Source organism: Emydura macquarii, unplaced genomic scaffold (assembly GCF_026122565.2).
Source record: "Emydura macquarii macquarii isolate MOO-44397 ecotype Brisbane River unplaced genomic scaffold, CSIRO-AGI_Emac_v2 contig_2422, whole genome shotgun sequence".
In the NCBI taxonomy this organism is placed as follows: domain Eukaryota; kingdom Metazoa; phylum Chordata; order Testudines; family Chelidae; genus Emydura; species Emydura macquarii.
Genome location: NW_027132559.1, coordinates 5,529,177 through 5,551,344, shown reverse-complemented (window position 1 = coordinate 5,551,344; position 22,168 = coordinate 5,529,177). Strand labels below are relative to the sequence as shown.

Here is a 22,168-nt window from a genome sequence, read left to right as displayed (position 1 = left end):
AACTATGAAGACATTCTTACTGGAAAAAAGAAACTAAGGAGAAGAATGTCTGGCACTTGTGGAAAATCTCTTTTACATGTTTCATCATGTTAATACTGAATTACCATATTACTTCACTTGCATCACAAAGGAAAAAAAGGGCTTGCTGCCTTAGTAGGAACAGAGCCTCTGGGTCAAAAACCGGCCTTTGCAGTTGGTCAGAAAATGGAACCATTTAAAGTATTCAAGAAGCTTCCCTTCTCATTTCTATTAGTTTGTTCTTTTTAATATAACAAACACTGCTTTTTTCTTTATGTTTACAAGAAAGCTAAATTGAACATGGTTCTTTCTCGTTATTCTGTACCCAGTTCTCAGAGGTGTTGAGCACCTGCTCTGAAGAGGAGGTTACTTACCTGCAACTGGAGGTTCTTTGAGATGTGTGGTCCCTATCTGTATTCCAAGGAGGGTTTACACATGCAGACTAGGAGTCTGGAGACTTTCAAAGTAGTAGTGTCTATTGGTCCAATACATGCACCCTTGGTTTGCTTCATGGTTTTGTCAGAAGTGATAAATGGCAACACGGACTGACTGCACCTCCGGCAGGACATGGAATACAGGTAAGAACCACACATCTTTAAGAACCTCCAGTTACAGGTAAGTAACATCCTCTTCTTCTTCAAGTGGTGGTCCCTATTATATTCCACTGAGGGTGATTAACAAACAGTACTTAAGTCGGAGGAGGGTGAAAGGATGAGGATGGAATGGCTGAATGGAGGACAGCCACATTGAATGAGGCATCTGTCGTAGAGTCCTGCACCAAGGTGTAATGTGTAGTGAAGGTACGTACTGAACTCCACTTGGCCATTCTACAGATGTCCCAAAACGGCACATCATGGACGGTGGCTGTGGTCGAAGCCTGGGCTCTCATGAAATGGGCACTTACCTCAGGGGCTGGAGGCAATCCTGACAACTGATAGCATAATATAATTCACCCCAAGATCCACTTGGAGATTCTCTGTGTAGCGATTACATGCCCCTCAACTCTCTCAGCTATAACAATAAACAAATTAGGAAATATCCTGATCGGTCTTGTCCTCTGTCGGTAGAAGGCCAAAGCCCAGTGGACATTAAGGGAGTGAAGTCATTGTTCCTCTTCCGAGGCACGAGGCTTCAGAAAAAAAGTAGGTAAGTGCATGGGCTGGTTGAGATGAAACTGGGATACGACCTTTGGCAAAAACTTGGGATGTAGGTGCAGGGAGACTTGATCCTTATGGAAAATGGTGAAAGGGGGTCCATCATCATGGCCACAAGTTTACCTACTCTTCTAACCAAAGGGATAGCCACAAGGAAGGAGACTTTCATGGAAAAGAGGGGCATAGAACATGAAGCCAGCAGCTGAAAGGGCTGTTTCATTAGTGCCAACAGAGCTAGGTTAAGGTCCCATGGGGGAGCATTGGTGTATGTGTGGGAAGGTTCTGATGAGGCCTTTCCAAAACCTACCAAATCAACGGGTGTATAAATATGGAGAGTCATTCTACAGGGGGATGGAAGACGCTAATTGCCACTAGACATTGAGAGAGTTGAGGGAGAGACCAGATACCTCCAAGGACAGGAGGTAATCCAAAAGAAGGAAAATCTTCACCTCTTCTGGAGAAAGCCCCTTCTGTTGGGTCTGGAAGGTGAAGTGGTTTCACTTGGCCAAGTAGGAATGCTTAGTGGACTCTTTCCTGCTGCTCGAGAGGATGTTTTGAACCTCTGATGAACATGCCTGTTCTAGAGAAGATGCCCATCCAAATACCATGCTCTGAAGTAAAGCATCTAATCCTGCTGTGGTGCTTCGTCAGTAGCTTGGGGAGAGTGGGGATGGGAAGTAGTGGAAGGGCAAATATGCAGATGAGGTTGGAAAACCAAAACTGCCTGGACCAGAATGTGACAATCAGGATGACCGTTGCTCTCTCCCTCCCGTGGAGTACTTGCAGCAGGAACAACAGAGGGGAAGGCATAGTTGATCAGGTCCAACTAGCAGAGTATGAGAGCATCTCCTTGAGAATGGGGACCGATAAGTACTGCATTTATTGATGATAGGAAGGCGAAGAGGTCCTTGGTTAGAGTTCCCCATTAGTCAAAGATGTCACATACTATGGTGCTGCTGAGTCTTCAATCAAGTTCTGAGTCGCTGGGAGATAGGCCGTACATAACAGGCTCTGGTGGGCAATACATCAATTCCGGAGGTTGACCACCTTCGTACAGAGTGGCTGATTTTGTGCTCCCTTGTTTGTTGATGTAGTAAAAGAGTGGTGGTGTTGTGCAACATGATAAAACATGATGAGAGCAGATGGATGGGAGAAATGCTCGGCATGCCTTCCTTACAATCTGGTTGTTCCAGAATGTTCATGTGCATCCTGGATTCCCACGGGGTCTATGCTCCTCATATCATGTGGTATCCCATGTGTACTCCCCCTTCTACGAGGGACGTATCAGTGATGATCATCCTGTCCAGAGAGGATGACAGAAAGGGGACACCCATACAAACCTGTTGTGGATCCATCCAACACTGCAGAAGAGGGTACTGTGGGTGGAACTGTCAGCATAAGGTCCATGGCATGGCGCATTGGTGAGTAGACTCTCTGGAGCCAGCAAAGGTGGAGACGAGTGAAGGTGGTGATGTATGTACATGAGGCCATGTGGCTAAAGAGGGATACACATGTCCTGGCCAGGACAGGAGGACTGTGGACTACATAGGCTAGGAGTTCTTGCAGAGTCTGGAAACTGTCCCTTGATAGGTAAGCTTGTGCTATGATTGAGTTGATGAATGCCCCAACGAAGTCCAGGGATTGAGTGGGGTCCGAAGTTGATTTTTCAACATTGATGCTGACTCAGAGGAAAGAAAGGAGTCTGAGCAACATGGAGATGGAAATCCAGGCTTTGTCTCTCGACTGTGCTGCTAGGAGCCATGTCATCAAGGTAGGGGAATACAAGGGCCCCATAATGCCTGAGGTAGGCTGCCAGGACAGAGAAAACTTTGGTGAAGACTCTGTGAGCAGTGCTGTGTCCAAATGGCAGGACCCTATATTGAAAATACTAAGGACCTACCGTGAACCTCAGAAACTGTCGGTGGGCCAGATGGATGCCTGTGTGAAAATAAGCATCCTGAATATTGAGAGCCATAAACCACATGCCTTCTTCTACTGATGGGATGATCACTGCTACGGTGACCATACAAAACTTGGGCTTGTGGATGAAGCTACTGAGATGGAAGAGATTCAGAACTAGTCTCCACCTGCTCTCCTTTTTGGGTATCAGGAAATAAGCTGAATAAAACCCTGTCCCTTGATAGTCTGGAGGAACTTGCTCTATTGCCCCTATAGGGCGAGGATGCTATTGTGAGAGTGGTCCCTGAGGAGGGATCGGGGAGGGGGTTGTGGATGAGGTAGCCATAGTGGACGACATTTAGCACCCACTTCTCCATTGTTATTGAACTCCAAACTGGTAAAAAGAGTGTTAGACGGCCCCTGAAGGGAGTGGGTTGGTCGTATGGCAGCAGACAAGTTAGTTGATGGCTCTCTAGGGCTCCTCAGAAATACCTCTTGTGCGGGTTGCATTTGGGAGGCGGAAGACTGTGAGGGCGGTCCTTGAGGCTGAGATCTTTGTCTTTTGACACTTCCTTGGAAGTTTATAAGGCTTTTGGGGGAAAAATTGGGAGATTCTCTAACGCAGTGTGGGCTGCGGGTGGTAGAACTTACACTTCAGTGCAGGTGTCTTAATAGCCAAGGAACAACGTGTAGCTCTCGAATCCCTAAGAGGGTGGAGGCAATCTTCTGTTTTCTGATTGAGAAGATGGGATTCATTGAAAGGGAGGTCTTCCATAGTATTTTGCATCTCCCAGGAAAACCACAGGAATAGAACCACAACCTCTCTCCTCATAATGATGCCTGTGGCCACTGAGCGTGATGAGGTGTCTGCCACATCTACCATTGACTGGAGTGAGTTCCTCGCTACTAGTTTTCCCTCCTCAGTTATTACCTGGAACCAAGCCTAGTTCTGTTATGGCAGTTTTCCAGCAAAGCCTTCCAATTGCTGTAACTCAGGAAATTGTATTTGGCAAGTAATGCCAGATAATTCAAAATCCTGAATTGAACACTGGCTGAGGAGAAGACTTTGCAGCTTTAATGATCCAGCCACTTGCCCTCCCTGTTGGATGGTGTGGAGCATGGATGATGTTGCCTAGCCCATTTCATCGCTGCCTGGACCACAAGAGAATTGTGGGTGAGAACAGAAATTCAGACCCCTTTGCTGGTATATAGCATTTTTTTTCTGCCCCCCTTGGAGGTAGGCATACATGTGGCCAGCGTATGCCAAGCTGACTCGAGGATGACATTGTTGATTGGTAGAGCGACTCTACCTGGTACTGATGAGCAAGGTATGTCCAGCAGCTTATGCTGAGTGTCCTGGATCTCCACCGGGGGAATGTGCAGCTCTACGTAGGAGACCCTGGAATTGATTGCAGTCATCAGGAGATGCGGCGGAAAGTCAAAGCCACTGCTGCACCAGGTGAGGATGACTGGAATCTCTCCTGTTCCGGCAATGCTGTTGTAGCCGAATTGAGCGGCTCATCTTCTATTATTGGTTTCGAGTGTCTCTTTGAAGGCGCCTGAGATGGTGAAATAGGTGAAGCCTCTGTGACAGACAGATGGGTTCCGAGGGTGGGTACTGAGGCCAGGATCCCCAGTAAGATCAGCATGATGGATCCAGAGGGTATTGTGCAGGAAACCAGTGGCTCTGTGGTGGCTGGAGAGGAGAATACGGACATGATGTAGAAGGCCTCTGCTGATACTCAGAGTGGTAGGAAGGGATGGATGGTCCCTGCCCTCATCTAATTCCTCACTCAAAGACTGATCCATAAGTGGTACCACTGAAGCTGGTGGAAGCATGTACACTGGCAGAGTGGGGGGGTGAGGAATGCCTCAGATGCAGCATGTCCTATGCCAGAGATAAGGCCTCCCTGGAAGTAAAGGGTCCCTGAAGGTGTGAACATGTTGGCTCTCCCACAGCAAACACTTCCTCTGGCTCTGATGCTTTTCCTGACCTCCCTGGACTCAAGAGTATTTTTTCAGTCCTCAGAACTGGTACGGGAGCACTGCTCTTTCCCAGAGCGGACAGCTCTGTAGCTCTGAGGGACACCAATGACCACCGCAAGTGCTGGTCCGCACCTGTTACTGGCAGATCTGTCGATTTGCGTGGCTTCTTTTCGTGCTTGCGCACTTTAGGGTATGCTCCGTCTCCATGACTGGAACTCATGGAAGGAGACTCTCCCTTCTTAGGCTTAGAGGAAGACTTAATGGCATGCTTATGTGCATGCTTCCTTACTCCTTGACTAGACCCCGGCGGTACTGCCCGGTGCCAGCTTCGGACTCCCTAGCTGGAGGCGCACTCCTGGCAGCCTCAAGCCAATTTACCAGGGGGAGGGGAAGGGGCTGCCTGGCCAGGATCCAAATGACGTCTCATAGGCGACTTCCACAAGGCGTTTCCAGAGGCGGAGAGCCTGGCCTTCTCAGATATGGCTGGGAAGGGACTGCACCTGGATGAAATGTGGGCTCTCCCAAGCAGTAAAGGCAGTGTTGATGTTCATCGCTGACGGAGAAGAAACCCGGGCAGGAGGTGCAGATTTTAAAGCTTGGGGTTTTCAGCATAATCCAGTACCCACACGTGGGTACGGGTGTGTGTTCACACAAACAGAACTCCCCAAAAGGAAACACAATTCTCAGTTGTATGTGTTTAGGGTGTGTCACACGCAAGAGGATACTAATAATTCCAACCTGGACCATGCGAGAGTGAGAAGGAAATGGAGACGCAGTCAATCCACCCTGCCCTTTATCACCTCGTACGAAACCATGAGGCAAGCCAAGAGCACAGGCGTGGACCAACAGACACTACTACTTTCAAAATCTCCAGTTCCAGATGCCTGGGGCACATGGGTAAACCCTGAGTGGGCTACAATAGGGACCATCACTTGAAGAAGTAGTCAGGCTTTTTCTGTTTAATAACTTAACAAACCCTGTTTCCAGAGCTGTGAAGTGCTGCTGTAGGGCCAGTGGGAATTCAGACAGAAACCAAATTTCAAAATTGTGAAATTTCCCTTTGAACCAGAAATCCTGTGTTTTGGCCTGATCCATTTGTGAATACAGCAAGAATTGGGGCTACTGCATTTCCTATGCATTTCTCTGTAGCAGTATATTTTTGTTCTTAAAGGTACACATTTCAAATCCAAAAGATATATATATTTATTATGAGCCAGATTCTATCACCCTCATTCATGTACCTTAATCCTCAACTTCATTTTAAAATGGGACTATCTGAATTGTAAATACCATGCTAAACACAACTCAACACAAGAGTATCAGAGTCTAGCCCTAAACTAATTTAAAGACAGGTAACTAGAACAGATAAAGATACCTATACAAAAAGCATATTACCTTCCACAGCAGCTCACACTCCCGTTCTTCCAGGGCCTTCTTATGTCGAGATGTCATAGCTTTGACTTCAGACTGCACCACTTTTGCTTTCATCTCAACCTGCTCTGCCACAGCTTGGGCCTGTTCAATACTCAGCTGGAGAATAAACAGGACACAAGTATTGCTTAGTCAAACCAATTTAAGTTGCATTAGCTGATGGGTCTTACATTTTACCCAATGCCTCCAGCACTAGAATAGAAACATGTCAACATGCTGTCATAATGCTGCTGTAGGACAAAGTTCAAGGCAGCTGTTTTCATGGAGTTTTACTGAGTCAGTTTCACATTTCAGAGGCTGGAATTTATACAAATTTCACTACATAGAACCAAATTCTTCCCCAACATAGCATGTGCAACTCCACTGATACCAGTGGAGTTGCACAGGATGCAGTCAATGTACAATTTGGTCCAGTACACGTGTTGATTAAATCCCATATCAAACCAACATTCTTTAGATGTGTGTGTTGAGAATCCAAATTGATTTTTCTTATCCTCAGGTATTTTAGACTAACAGTACATTTGCTACAGGATACAAGACTTCTGTTTTCCACTAATGTATGCCGTTTCTATGCAGTCAATTATATGTAGACAGCAATACTTTTTATATGACTTACTTGAATCACCTTGTTAGAGAGAGGAGGGCTGGCACATGAAAAGAAAATTAAGTTTATTGGCACTTAAAACTGGAGAGACATAAGAAAGCCTTGGATAGAGATTGAAACTTTAAGTCCTCTAGACAGGAATGTAGTCAACCTTCCTGTTTCATATTTAATAAAGTGAAACTATCAGCATTTATACAGTCAAAGGAGTGTTGTGCAAACATTAAAAGGGACAGTCAATTTAGAAGGCACACTTGGAGCCACCATAGATAGAAAAAAAATCAGACAAGCAACACCTAAAAATTACCATAACTGAGAAATTAGGAAAAAATGTGTTTTACTCTGTGCATTGGGGTGCACTTTGTGTATAGTCCATTTCAATGTCTCCCCACTATAGCAGGTCAGTTGTTTCTCCCTGTTAGTCTTTCACACGCTAACAGGGAAGAGACTATTTTGTATCTTTAAAAAAATATGAAGCCATCAAAATTGGCAGGGCAATTTTTCTGTAGTACCAGAAAACAAAACAAAAAACCACAAACAAGTTAAACTGACTAGATTAAATGAATAATAAAGTGTCACACAGTTAACTCACAGAGACACCACCTGACCCCATTCCTGAGGAAGTAAGTACCAATTTTACAGATAGGTAGTGAATTGCAGTAGCAAAAATTACCTAAAGTCAAACTGAGAGGCTGCATCTACAATAGAAAAATTAGGAGCCATACGGCTGTGCTATCTAAGGTTACATAGGCAAGGCTAGGGGACAAGCTTGAAATAGATCCAGAAGTTACAAGTTCACATTTTTTAAATCAAGGCTCCTTAAAACAGCTCTATTAAAGAAAGAGTGTGGTTGGGACGTTCTTAATCTTATGGCTTCTATTATTTGGCTGGAGAAAGTTTTCTGAAAGGCTGCCTTGCTAGGCAGCAACATCTGTTTGTTTAGTATTTGCAAAATAAAACAAAAAATTAGGATCAGATCCTCCTATGTTCACAATTTCTTCCTGTTGCAAATAGGGGAGTTTTTCTTTGAGGGAGAATACAAATTTACAATCTCTCATACAAAGAAAGCTTGGAATATGTCAGAAAGCTTCAGCCCTTACTAAATTACACAGGGAAACATGCCTTGTTCTGTCAAAGGGCTAGCTTAGGCTTTGCTTTAAAAAAAAGTCAATGCCAACTAAGCATGCTCAGAAGTGCTTTTTCGGTTTATTATTTTTCTCCAAGCCTACTCATGGACATACTTTAGGATAACGATATTAGAATCTCAGCGATGCAATTAGCTACATGAATTCCCCTTTTCTCCCTAACTCTGCCTCTGACCACCATTATTTTTTCCATCCTTGCATAAAGCAGAAAGAAATTGTTAAACTTTTAGCAGAGACCAGCCATGGAGAGATCAGTTCCACAGTAGTTTTCAGAAATTTATAAGTGAAGAGGCCCAATATATTTTACACTATCAAGAACACCCCATATATTTTCCCCCAGAATGGAAAGTCTTCTAACACGGTCAGTGCTTTTAGAAAACAAATCAATAAGGAAATAATTAAGATGTAATTAATTTCTGACAATCATGACCCTATGTTAGAGGTTTTTAAGGCCCAGCTTGACAAAGTCCTGGCTGGGATGATTTAGTTGGGGTAGATCCTGCCATGAGCAGGGGGGGTTGTACTAGATGACCTCCTGAGGTCCCTTCCAACCCGAATCTTCTACGATCTTAAATTCACCCAACTGAAACGACAATGTGCTTCGTTTATCCTAACCAAAGAATCTGCCTTTTGTTACCCAGTAATGTAGTTTTGGTATTTTATGATTACAAGTCATGCCAAGTTCTTGTATAGATATGTTCAGAGTTGGCACTTGTGGCCCTGCCGACCTGCAACATACATCACTATAGCAACTTGACAATCAAAGACTTCACCCACTTTCACTTAATCTATCACACACTGATTGGATATTTTAAGAGTTTTTTTTTTTTTTTTAAATGTACAGACTGAAGGTCATGTGAACGTCTAGATAGCACTACTTTTCCTTAGGGATACAACAGGTTAAGTCAGAATGCAGGCAAGGCAATATCCTACTATCTGTGAAGAACCGTTCAATTTCACAAAAAGGAGCAAGCTCCTTTCTAAATACCATTTCAGAAGCATGGAAGGTGAGATACGAGGGTTGTATGATTAGGGCCTCATGTTTTGACAGTTGAGGCTAATAATCCTCAGAAATGTAATCCTGAGAAACAGAGTAGAGAAAAAGATTGTTTTAAGTGGCTGTTTTATCTAGTAAGGGCTTCAAACAAGGTTTAGGGTCTTGTGGTAAAGATCATTGGATGGGCTGGGAGACAGAATATTTATGGAATCTTTATGACATTTGGATTAAATCTGATGGTTTAGGAACTCTTAAGAAAACTACTTTCCGTAAAGACTATCATGCTAGAACTCTATAATTTGGTTATAAACGTGGGTAACATCTAAATTTAAGACAACTGGAACAATAGAGAACATCTCCTTGAAAAGGGTACAGAGAAAGTCACTTAAAGAAAACTGCAAACAAAAGGGATGTTAAAATTCCAGGCACCTAAATTCAGTATCTGAAAGCCTTAATAGTTTAGACCAAATTAATGAATATTCTGTGTTGTAGGAACAGTGAAAATTCTGTGGCTCAGTAGATTCGGTCAGAGAATCACAGCATCAAAGAGAATAAAGTGATGAAAAGGATTCTGAGGCAGACCCGGGAAGAGGGCAGTGGCTCATTTTTTAGTCCTGTAATCAGTCTGCTTGTCTGTGAGCTCTCCCCTCAGAAGCAGAAAAGACAGAGCTTCCCTTCAACGAAAGGGCTGGAATATGTGATTCCTAAGAGGAAGTAGAACTTGCTCCTTAGCTAGTTTGCTTTAGACAGCCTTTTGAGAGGCCTCTGAGAACTAAGAACCATCTCAGCTGCAAGATGTGTGGCCAACTGAACACAGTTTAGAAAAAGGATGATTCCAGTTTTACACTTAAAACAAAAAACACACAATAAAAATAAAGATCTGAAAGCAAGTGCTCAGCAGAAGGCATCCATAACCCTCCCGTGCAGCGTTGGAGGCAGATCTAGCTGGGTCTTCAGTAAGAGGGACATACCACTCAGGCACTGATGGACAGGCCTTAGTTCTGCCCCCAAAGTTCTATGGAGACTGAAGACCCATTACAAGACCAGTATTATTATTGTTATTAGACCAGAGACAAAGATATAACCTTATACAAATATTGTGATTTTTTTCTGAAGAGTGATAAACACAAAACAGATTAATTCAGGCCCAGTCTGAGGTGTCCCAAATGAATTGCTCATCTTCTGCCTCACCTGTGATTGGACAAGTAATCTAAATATTTATCGGCTTCCTCTGATGCAGTGAAATTGATCTGGAGCCTCACCAAGTACAGCAAGAAGGTAATCTCATTTTAAAAACTGTCACTGTAATACTACTAAGAAGCCTTGTGGGGTTTGTTTGGATTTTTTTAAGGTGTATAATTAAGATAAATATGGATCTTTGTATTTTCCTCTACCAGGTTATCTTTCCGCAAGATAGTCGGAGAATAAATCCCAGACAAAATGAATCCTACACACAATCGAGGCTGATTTTGTAGTCTGATTATCCGGATTAAAGAGGAATCTTTCTAATGGGATCTGAATCAGACTCTCGCCTAGCCCTCCATAGACTCAATATTCTGCTGCCCTCTGTTTTGAAACTTCCATCTTCTCTAGAAATCACAGTTCAGGCAGCCACAAAGTTCCATTTTAAATTCTTTCTCAGTTTGCTTTTCAATAAGCACATCAGGAATACTACTGGTGCACTCTACTGCAGTGGTTCTCAACCTGTGGTCAACAGATCGCTGGAGATCCGCAAACTGTGTCTAAGGGGTCCACAAAAGGCAGATTGAAAACTGACTGAACAGAATTGAACTATATGTAAAGACAATAGATTTCTAAAGGGGTCCGTACCATCATTCGAAATTTCCAAAAAGGGTCTGCAAATGAAAAAAGGTTGAGAACCACTGCTGTTAAGGCCACAAAAGAATAAACTTCATTTTTGGTTGGATATTTCTCAAGCTTTTGATCCATAAAACACATCTCGTCTACAGAGAGTCCAAAAATTAGGTTTACTGAGCCATACTATTTATTGATCATTTCTAGTTATTCTGGAGTGAGCTATGTAGATGATGAAAAGGTAGTGCTCCAAAACAGAAACTGGTCTTTCAGGATTTGAAACGCCCTCAACTTCCATTGTGTTTTTATATCTGTTTTCATAGCCTAAACCTTAAATACACCAGATACAAATAAAATGTGTGTGTGTGTGCGCGTGCGTGCGTGCGTGCGCGCGTCTGACTGCGGAGGTGAGGGAAGTGAGAATAGTAAAAACTGTCAAAACTCAAAGGATGGCTGTAGTACTGAAACACTGCCAATCACTGAGCTATTGCTGCCAGCAGCATTTCAATACTGCCAGTTCCCTGCCACAAACCTACTTGTATAGTGGCAATTGTGCAAAGTGTACAGAGCTCTAATACCAGAGGAAATGTTTGGCATGCTGTATTTGCTCATACTTTCAAATTTCAAAACACTTAAGTATGATTATACTGCAATAGCTCCTGATGGGATGGTCTTTATTCTCCGAGCACTTGGGAGCTTTTAAGAGGGTACGTAATTTTTCAGTTTATTATTAATAGGCATAATTACTTAGTATTTACATAGACAGCATTTTACATTTTCAAAGCACTTGTGCTATACAAACACCCCAGCATATACAAACATAGTGAGAGGCAGGGTTTGGGCTCAGGAGCCTGTGTGTAATACTTGAATCAAACATTCCATTCCAAGGTGAGACAACAGATCCAGACCTGCTCAACCAGTTCCTATACTCTGTAGCCAGAGTGGAGCTGCCACAAAAAAAGGGGAACAGCAAATTGGTATCAGAAGTATTCAAGGACACTTCAAGCTCCAGTAGGGTGACTAGATAGCAAATGTGATAAAGGGGGACAGGAGGTGGGGGACAATAAGTGCCTATATAAGACACAGCATCAAATATCAGGACTGTCCCTATAAAATTGGGACATCTGGTCACCATGGGCTCCAGCAGAGAAGTGCATCTTCTGGCCAGACTACATACCTAAAGAAGTACATTCTGCAATTGAATATGCAACAGACTACTAATGTGAAACTCCAGATTGGGACTAGGACTTCAGAGATATCTTGACATTAAAGGGGTGTTTATAGCACAATGAATGTAACTGCAAAGCCAAGGCTGCCACAGCTGAATGCTGGAAGAAACTAGAAACTGATTGACACTCACAATAAAAAGGTGTCCTTATCTAAAGACAAAAGGAACATTACAGATCTGCATATGAATTGTGTGTAGGATACAATTAGGATTGATTCAAACACATACCTCGAAGCACATGTTTTTTCACTCTTTAGGACGCAAGATGAATATATGAAGAAGAAGTAGAAGAAAACATTATCCAATCATTATAAAAAAATAATTAATTATGTTGTATTAAGTTTTTACTGCTCTCCTTTCAATCTACTAGAAACTAGAAACTGGGCCAAAACTGAAAGCTAGATTTCCAAAACAAGAGTTTCATCTTAGATTATTTCCCGTCAGACCTATTTACTTTTTTTTTTTAAATAATATCAGTAGCATAAAAATGCCTGACTTTTTAGAACCATTCTTTCCCTATTGTTACAAAATTTGACAGAAAAAGAGATGCCATTTAAAATCTACATTAAAGGATTATCTGATAATCCCACTGACAAACTGCATGAGAACAATCTGCACCTTTCAAAGAAAGGGACTTGCTCCATCCAGTCCCTTTTGAATCATCATATATAATTCTCAAGAGCCAGATACTCAGTTGATGTAAATCTGCACAGCTCCACTGAAATTAGTGTAGTTATACCAATTTACATAAGCCAAGGATCTGGCTAATTATATTTTATCTGGCAATCTAAGAAATACATTAAAATAAGAGTAAAGGTTGAAAGTACGTATCAATAACTCAAGATTAAAAACCTTACAGGGAAGTCATAATTATCACCACAAAAAGCATTACAAAAATAGGAAATTCTGAGTTAAGGTTAAACTTTAAAAGAAATCCAAACAAGTTACGGTATACGTGTCTTAAATGTGCATTTCCAAGTAATTTTAATATTGTCTTATAATGACACCATGCAAAACAAACATATAATTATGATTATTGTATTATGGTATTCGCTGGTCTGGATTAAATTCAATTGGTTTCTAAAAAACATATTTGATATTTCATTTTTGACTCGTCACAACAGGATTGAGTTAAGTTTTCTGGGTGCCTTTATTATGTATTTCCAAATCTTAACGTGTAAGCATTTCTTTTAAATTTTACACTCTGACCTTAACTCTGAATTTCCTGAATTTGTAAGGCTTGTTTTGAGGATGATTACAGCATCCTCTGTAATGTGTTTATTCTGTGAACTACAGACATGTACCCACTTTAAGTCCATTTAAGCAAGTTTTATCTCTGAAGTTTCCTTTTGTAAAAGATTATTTAAAATTTCAGAAATGAACACCAAACAAGAATGCCAAGAAGAATGTTACATGTGGTATTTCTAATGGTTTGGAGATATGCATCATCAACTTTAAGCCCTTTTACTTTAGCCTTAAGGGCTAATTTCACCAATATTACGTGGTTGGTTTTATACCACTTTGGAGCAGGGCAAAGCAGCCACTTTTCTCCTCCCCATTTCCTTGTGTGCATACCCACCTTACCTCAATTTTCCTTTCCTACCCACCCCCACTGAGTAGATCTGGCACAACTAGTAGTTTGACAAGACGTTTTTAGGATTACTGAACATTCTTTGCGATTCTTTATATAGGAAAGTTTACTCTTCAGCTTCTATTGACAGTTAGTGTTATCCTACAGATAATTCCATGAAGAACTGCCCTCCTTCAAAATGGCTGCCATCTCCTAGTAGGGTCAGTGGGACTGAAGCCACAGTGGACCTTTGCAAAAAGTGCCTTCTTTGAAAAATGCCTACCGTTTCCCGTTGTTCCCAGTATAAGTGAAGCCAACCTGGCCTCAGCTAAGATGGTGGCTCCCTATGCTGTCAGACAGCACCATCTTAGTGAGGGAACCTCAGTTCACTATTGAAACACGGGAGACTATGAAAGAGGGCATCTTTATGAGTTTAAATCTAATTTGCCAGTGGCAAGACCCGAGGCTAAACACATGGATTAAAATAGCAAAGATTCTCTATATAGCAACTAGTAACAAGTTGTGTTTCTGGATTTGTTTTGGCTTTTAATACTTTGCCAAAATTGAAAGCTACAATTGTTTTGGCAGTGTTTGCGCTGCTTTTAAAGTGTGCCTATTCCTATCCCTATCGTAGTGCTTCTCTCCAGAGTAAAAACTGACTACCCAGAGAGTTTGTCTATGCTAAACTTGCACTAGTTTAACTAAAACTATTCTTAAATCAACCAAGTTAAGCCAGTTTAAGTTTTCAACATAGTCCAGGCCAGAAACCAGCCATGTGGAAATTTTTTCTTTTGAGGTGGGGGTGGGAGAGGTGAAGGAAATGGGACTAAAACAAAAACAAGAAGCTTTGATGGAAATAAGGCTAAAAGCTAGAAAATTGACAGACTAGAAATGAATAATAAAGCTCAATTTTTAGAGCAAAAAGCAGACAACTTTGGTTTGTATCTTTTACATATAAAATTTCCCCCAAAATTTGTAGGCATGAGCAATTTGCAGAAACGCCAGCATTTGCTACATTCATCTTCCCGACACTCCACCCAAACCAAAATTTTATTTCAAGGAATTTAGCAAACAGCAGGACAAGGGGTAATATTAAATACTTGAAGGGATTTGGTCAACCTAAAATTAATATGCGGCAAAAACATACATTTCTACCACTATCATAAATAAAATCTTACATCTAAAAGAATTTAAAATCTATTTTATTTGACATTATTTATGCTGTTTACTGTTCTACATTTCTTTCAGCCTGGGCAATTAAAAAAACCAAACCAGTTGCACTTTTGTTTGGAATCAGTGTCAGTTTCAGGTTCTCAGTGCAGGGAGGTGGTAGCTAAAAACAAGCTGTACAACTGGATTTATTTTTAAATTGTTGACATGTTTCTATGTCTCATAGGTTTTATAAGGAGCTCCAGTTTGCCAAAAAGTTATATTTTGGAGCAGACACAGACCGACCTATAAGAAAGTTTATTGCTATTACTCCCCATTGTTTGCGGTGTCCTTTCATGGCACATGTACAAATAAGCCCATGACATTTTAAAACTTAAAGACCCTCTTCTTACACAGTACTAGCTGAATACTGGTGCAGAACCTATGCAAGGCAGGTCCTTGCAAAAGAGACAGTTTAAAGAGAAGTGTAGAAAAACAGTGGTGAAAAAGATACACCCAGCAGGCCTTGATGATATTGGATATTTTTCAGAAAATTTACTGTGCAGCTCCACTGGTGGGAGTACTAGCTCTGACAGGGCACCAGCATTTTCACAACTTTGTCATTGACTCAGCTCTGGGTAGGTCTAGGCAACAGTAACAAAGATGCTGGTGAACAATGTTGTCTTGCCTACATTAGCCCACAAATCAGTTCAGCTGCAGCAATGGTGGTGCAGACAATTCTCTATCAAATTATAATTGCAGGATATCAAACTGAAAAAAGTTACCTACTGTACTTGACAGCATTGGCCTGATTGATCAGTCCCATTTTTTTCCATCAAGGGATTGGGAGCAGCATTTTATAGTTTTCAGATTTAAATTTTGGTCTGCTGACCTAAGACATCAATTCCAACAAAAAAAATCCCTCCCCCTCTTCTTCCCCCCCCCCCCCCCCGCCGCAACCAATGGCTCCCCCCCACCAACTGACATATTGTTCTACACCTTCTTCCAAACATCAAATTCCTATCAATGCAAGCTACGCATAGAAAGACTTAGGATGGGCTTCCAGACTCACTGGTGAGTGGGAGACTGATCTATTTTGCTTTTGGTCTTTCTAGATTCCTTTCAATTTCTTAAGTGTTAGGTGGTCAGACTACACCCCATCTGCTCCACAGCTGGGTGCTACTTATTGCCTTGCCAACAGGCAATCCCCTCAGCAATCCTCTCAATTTATTTCAGTAAAGACAAAAAGGCCCTGCCTACCACCAACTCTGAAGTCTTTGATGTTGGAAGATAACAGAACCATTTCCTCTGTGTTCTGCTAATGATCCAGGCCTGTCACAGTCTTCAGCTTTTAAAACAACATACTGTCAAACAAACAGCAAAGGCAACTAAGGGATTACCTAGGCTAGGCAAGATGGTGCATTCATAAAAGCTCCTTATCCAACTCATTTGAATCAACATGTTTTGAAACCACTGTAGATGGTGTAAATTGTATTTTAACATTTGTTAGCTTGGCGATCAACACTAGGGCAGGTTAATGCTCACCTCAAACATCTATTATAAATACAACCTGCCCTGTTTAAACAGGGTTTTAAACACATGTCCACTAACATTTTTTAAAAACCACACACCTTTTATCGTTGGCTCGAGTCGACATACCCTGAGATGCATGTCAGCAGGACTGGCAGACTGAATTAACTTTTCAGATTTTTAACTCAGTTTTCCTCCAAAAGCTCAGAAAGAGTTTAAATAAGTTTCCCTTTCTAAAAACTTCCAATTGTGGTTATTTGCATGCTTTCCAGCCCCTCATATGGGGACTCAATATTCTAACTCTTATCCCCATTTTAGTACTGTTTACCTTTTCTTCTTGAAGAAGCTGGTAAGTTTTACATAAAGTTCATCAGCATGGCAGAAACCTATCACTTCTATTTATCCCCAAGTTCCAATGTCATGGCAACATTCCTTTTAAAAGCCTGTCAGTACCACTCCTTCAGCCAGAGGGATTGCTAAAACAGGAACATGAACTGATCCTCCAAGAATTGAGCACTGCACCTCCAGAGCCCTTCCTAAATTTGAATCCCTTATGCTATTTAGGGCCTGTCTACACATACAGCACTGCAGCTGCGACGCTGTAGCACATCTGGTGAAGATACTGTATGCCAACAGGAGATCGCTCTTTCATCAGCATAATAAAACTACCTCCACGAGCAGTGGTAACTATGGGAGAGTTTCTCCCACCAACACAGTGCTGTCCACACCAGTGCTTATGTCACTCAAGGGAGTGGTTTATTCACACCCTCTGAGCGACATAAGTAATACCAACATAAACCGTAGCGTGGATATAGACAGATACAAAACAACTGGGCTAGTCTCAGAAACCCCAGTCATTTAAGCAGTTTGTATCAACATTTTAGAAAAGAGTCTCAATCAAGCTGGTCTACAAGGTCTGGATGCATTTTCTTCTGGACTGGACAATATAGATTTGCTAGAGATGTGGGAAATATTCCCTATTCTATATGCTGAACACAAAGCTTAATTTCCCTTATAGTCTGGGAGTAAGAAATCTCTCCTCCGTAACTGTGTGGCAGTGTCACTAACCTTCCAGCCTGGCCCTAATCCTCTGAATGTCACTTACAATTCTTTTCTCAGTTCTGAATTATTTGTAGGAGTCACATTCACAAGATCTTGCAGATTCAACACAATCCATTTTTGTGCTTCCCCAGTCACGAACTGTCATTAACAGGTTCACACATCATGAAATTAGGTGTCTTCTGCCAGCTGTTTTAAGTGTGAAAAAAAAATTAGAAAGGAATGGTGAGAGAAAGTAAGAGAAGCAGTGAAAGGAATGAGGCAAAGTCAGAAGAAAAGGGGTGGATGTGATAATACACACGTTGCAGGTTGGCAGTGTAAGCCATGTGGCTAATTTCTGTTTAAAAACATTTAAGCAACACAGTCTGCTATTCAATCATCCAACTGGTGCAGATAAAGCATCAACATCAATGGAAGTCAAAAAGCAAATCATCTAATTACTAACAGACAGGCTCGTGTCCAGGCCAGCTTGAAGAAATTCAAAGCTACTGTACTACGGAGGTTCTTTTAGCTACCATACTCGTCCTCTTTGCTCATACTTGGGACACATTAAATATTCCTAGATGGTTTCTATGGAACAGATCTGACAGTCTCACGACTCTTGGCTCATGAGCAAAACTGACATCTTAAGCAGGCCTGGAAGGAGTTGTGACTTACTGAACCCTACATGAGCTCGCAGCTATAGGTGAGCCACTCACCTCTGAGCTCTGGATGATTTTCTGTGTTCTGACCCACATGTCTTTTAGAGGACTACAGTGCACAAACCCTAGGAATGAGCATCCAGAAACTGGGAGAGGGAGAAACAGCCTATAATTTAATATCTATGTTGTAGTAGTGCTTATTGTGCTAGGCACGGTGCAAACATAAAAGTGACTGTCACTGCCCAGAAAGCTCAATTAGTATATTTATTTAGGAAATACTTTTGTTCTTTATTTCTCTAGCTTAGGTACTTACATGGCCCACATTACTATACTATCTGAGAGCCTCACAATCTAACACATTGATCCTACACTCCTAATAGGTAGGGACATATTAACCCATTTTGCAGTGGGGGAACTAAGCCACAGGGAAACTAAGTGACTTGCTCGAAGATACACAAGAAGCCTATGGAACAGCAGGGAACTGGATTGCAGTCTCCCATCCAATTTCTCCCAACACAACACATAAATCCCTCCTGTCATGAGCAGCAGTGGCAGTTGAGAGACTCTAGTTTGTAGCCGTTGGTAAGAGGGTATTCTTAGGGTTGTCACCTGTATGGTTTTTACCTAGACTGTCTGTTATTTGGTTTCTGTGTCTGGGTGCCATTTACGGTTGCCAGATGCCCAGTTTTCAGGGTATTGACAACTCTAAATGGCACCCAAAGCAAAAATCTGGTTACTGTGGGGCACAGGGAGGCACTGGGTCATTAACTCATGCCAGTCCCTGCTCTGCCAGGACTGCCTCCTACCTATAGACAGGCTCCTTGAGACAATTAAACAGTGACCAGGTGGGGGCGGGGCCTCGGGGCAGGGCCTTGGCAGGGCAGGGCAGGGCCTTGGTGGTCCAGTTATCAGCAATTAGAAGGGTAGCAACCATAGGTATTCTACCAGACAGAATCAGTGGTTTATCACTCAACTCTCAAAATTACTGATATGTACTCTCAAACGTAGCTCCATCTTAACTTTAAAAAAAAAAAAAAAAAAAGGCATTCCCAGATAAAAACCATCACACATGAGCACCAAACAAGGAACAGAAAGAAATGTTACCATGTGATCTCCATAATTATTTGAATATAAATAATCTCAACCTTTAAATTAAATTCTAATTTATATCAAGATTCACGGATATGTCCTGGCTGCTACACCCTGCTCTGGAGCAGTACAAAGTAGTGAGAACATACTGGCCTGCTGAAGGGGGTTTACAACTGCTTTATTTAATCAATTTTCACCCCCCTCTTGCCTTCCACATCCCTCCCTGAGTCTAAACACACCCTTTTCCCTCCCTCATGAGTCGATTTGGTAGTTTTTCAAAAGAAAGTTGGGATTCATGATTTCTGCATCATTTTTCATAACTGAAAGTTTATCCATCAGAGGTTGGCGCATAACATCTTCTGAGAGAAACTCAAATGTCCGTCCTCTTTCAAAATGGTTGCCTCTCTTCCATTTTTTTTCTCAATAGCAAAGAAGCCAAATTGCCCTCAAGGAAGATGATGGCCAACTATACTGAGGACGCTGAGTATTTGGTGAATGAGGTAGCATACTTTTTTGCCTAGGGCAACTTTGTGGCCTCAGTCATCTTGAGAACAATAGGAAATGGCTGCCGTTTTGAAAGAGAGCAATTTGTGGGCTTCCCTAAAGTTTCTGTACCAGCCTCTGTGGCAGGAAAAACTTTGTTCTGAAGAACAGCAGCAAAAAAGAAAATAAAAAAATAAAAAAATTAGCCCATACAAAAGAATTCAGTGAGTTTTAACTATGTGGGAAGCTTGTACTCAGTTAATATCATTAAAAACTAAAGAAGTCCAACACAGGGTGCTCAATTCCTTAAAGGTCCTAATTTCAAATTAATTTTAGCTCCTGAACAGATTTACTTATAAATCCACAGAGAATTCATTCTATACTCAATAAATGCTGTAATATGGGAAAGAATCTAGTATTTTTCACACATAACAAAGTTTGAATTCCTGCTTTAAGAGCAAAGCTCATCCTTAATTATGGAGCTGCAAAGTAGCACCTTCATAACAGAATCAAGCTGCCAGGTATCTCTCTCACTCCAAATTGGTGGTATGAAGTTGCTTGTTTTGTCCATTTCTTTCGGTTAAAGATATTTCATGCTGCTACTCAGTTTACTTAGCGTGCAAGATGGTAAATCATAATAGTTATGTTTAGATTAAAAGAATTACAACAGATTTACATCATAGATCATTTGGGATTGGGATAGTATTTCTGTTTTACATTCGTACAGCACCTAGCACAATGGGCATCGGTCCATGACTAGGGCTTCTAGGTGCTACCGCATTAAAGAAACCAAATAAATCAAAGTTAATTCTGCATAAACCGAACAACCTTTAATTTGTAACCCGTATTCCTTGTTATAGAAGGAATATATAAGATCTGAGTTCATATCTGAGAGTTCAACATGCAGAATGTTTTTTTTCCCCACAGTATTACTGCACCCATTTCTTGATGTTCCCCTCTAAGCCCAGGCATTGAACCAGACATGGCTTTTCCGCACACCCAGATTTCAAAGATCCTTCAGTACATCAGCTGCATTTAGGATGGGGTTTCTGCCTCACTTTTAACTTACCTTTTATTAAAGTATATTCATTAATATTTAAAATAAACTGAAGAATTTTAATTTGTTTCTAATAAGTAGCTTTTATGTTCCTTTTATATTTTGTATTATGACTGCATTAAGTTTTTCTCCCCCCTAGTATCTTAGGCAGGAGCTATGATCTCCAGAAGGAAATGCAGCAAGTTTACTGCACAGGCTAAGAGGCTAGGAAGTAGAATACAAAATGATCATCCCAGCTCTGCTACTGATTCATGGCATTCATTAAAGTTTGAGCTTTGAGGATTTCAGATGCCCAATGGCAAAAATCCAGGGATTGGTTTTCAGAGGGTCCTGAGCACCAACAGTTCTAACTAAAGTCCCACTGATACATTGTAGGTTTTCAGCATCTCTGATAATTATGTTCTAGATGTTTAAAGTTAAGCACTCAAATTGAGACGACCTTTGAAAATTCAACTTATCCTCAGAACCTCAGTATCACCATCTGTAAAATGGGGGCAAATAAAATACAACTACAAGTACTGCTGAATCTCATGATTTTATTGTGAGTTTTGCAATATTTGGTGTGGTACCTAAAGTCTCAGCTACTGAAGACAAATGATTTCGTAAAGTGTCAGCTTTCATTTAAAAGAAAAATTCTCTCTAGCCTTCGGAGTTCCAGAGAAAGACATGAAAACGTGAACTGAATTATATACTCTAAAAGTTAAAACAAAAAACAAAATAGAAGGCAAATCAAAGCACTCAGTTTTTGGGGAGGTAGGGAGGCTGGTTTAAATCTCATTTTTAAGATAATCTATCAGATTTTGGGGGGGCTGATTTATGACTTTTAAACGTTTGAGTTTCGCTATACTGCCTACAGGGGAGTTATGAAGATTAGTATCTGCAGAGCTTTGAAAGTGGGCAGTGCTGTGTAAGTGATGTGTTACCAATTACAACTCTCGAGAAGATAGTAGTTTAGGGCTATTCTGTCACGCTTCTCACGCTGACCAATACTTTACTTAAAAAGAAGTTCTACTGACATCAGCAAGATTATCTCCAAAGTTAAGTACCATTCAGTGTGGGTAAGGATGGCTGAATTGGGCCCTTTACCTGTGTTTCTAGTCAAATTCCTTTCTGACTACCAAAATTCCTCCTGTATTTTTAAGGGGTATAGCATTTTTCTTCCATCCTTGTCCTGTATTTAGATTTGTCGTGTGCTGTTGAACAGCTGCTGCATTCTACCACAGAAAGGGCACTATTTAATTATATAGCACCTTTTATATAAAACACTTTTATGATCCTTGAATGCAGAAATGCCTTCACCCACTCATGGCTTAAAT

At 41.3% G+C, this 22,168-nt stretch overlaps 1 protein-coding gene across 1 annotated transcript in view; it reads right to left on the bottom strand.

Moving 5' to 3' along the window:
- TRIM71 (tripartite motif containing 71) overlaps window positions 1-22,168 on the bottom strand; it is a 91,130-nt gene that overhangs the window by 5,614 nt on the left and 63,348 nt on the right. The window contains exon 3 of the mRNA XM_067561835.1: window positions 6,453-6,587. Coding sequence (XP_067417936.1) covers window positions 6,453-6,587 — 135 coding nt within the window. The remainder of the gene's footprint in view (window positions 1-6,452; window positions 6,588-22,168) is intronic.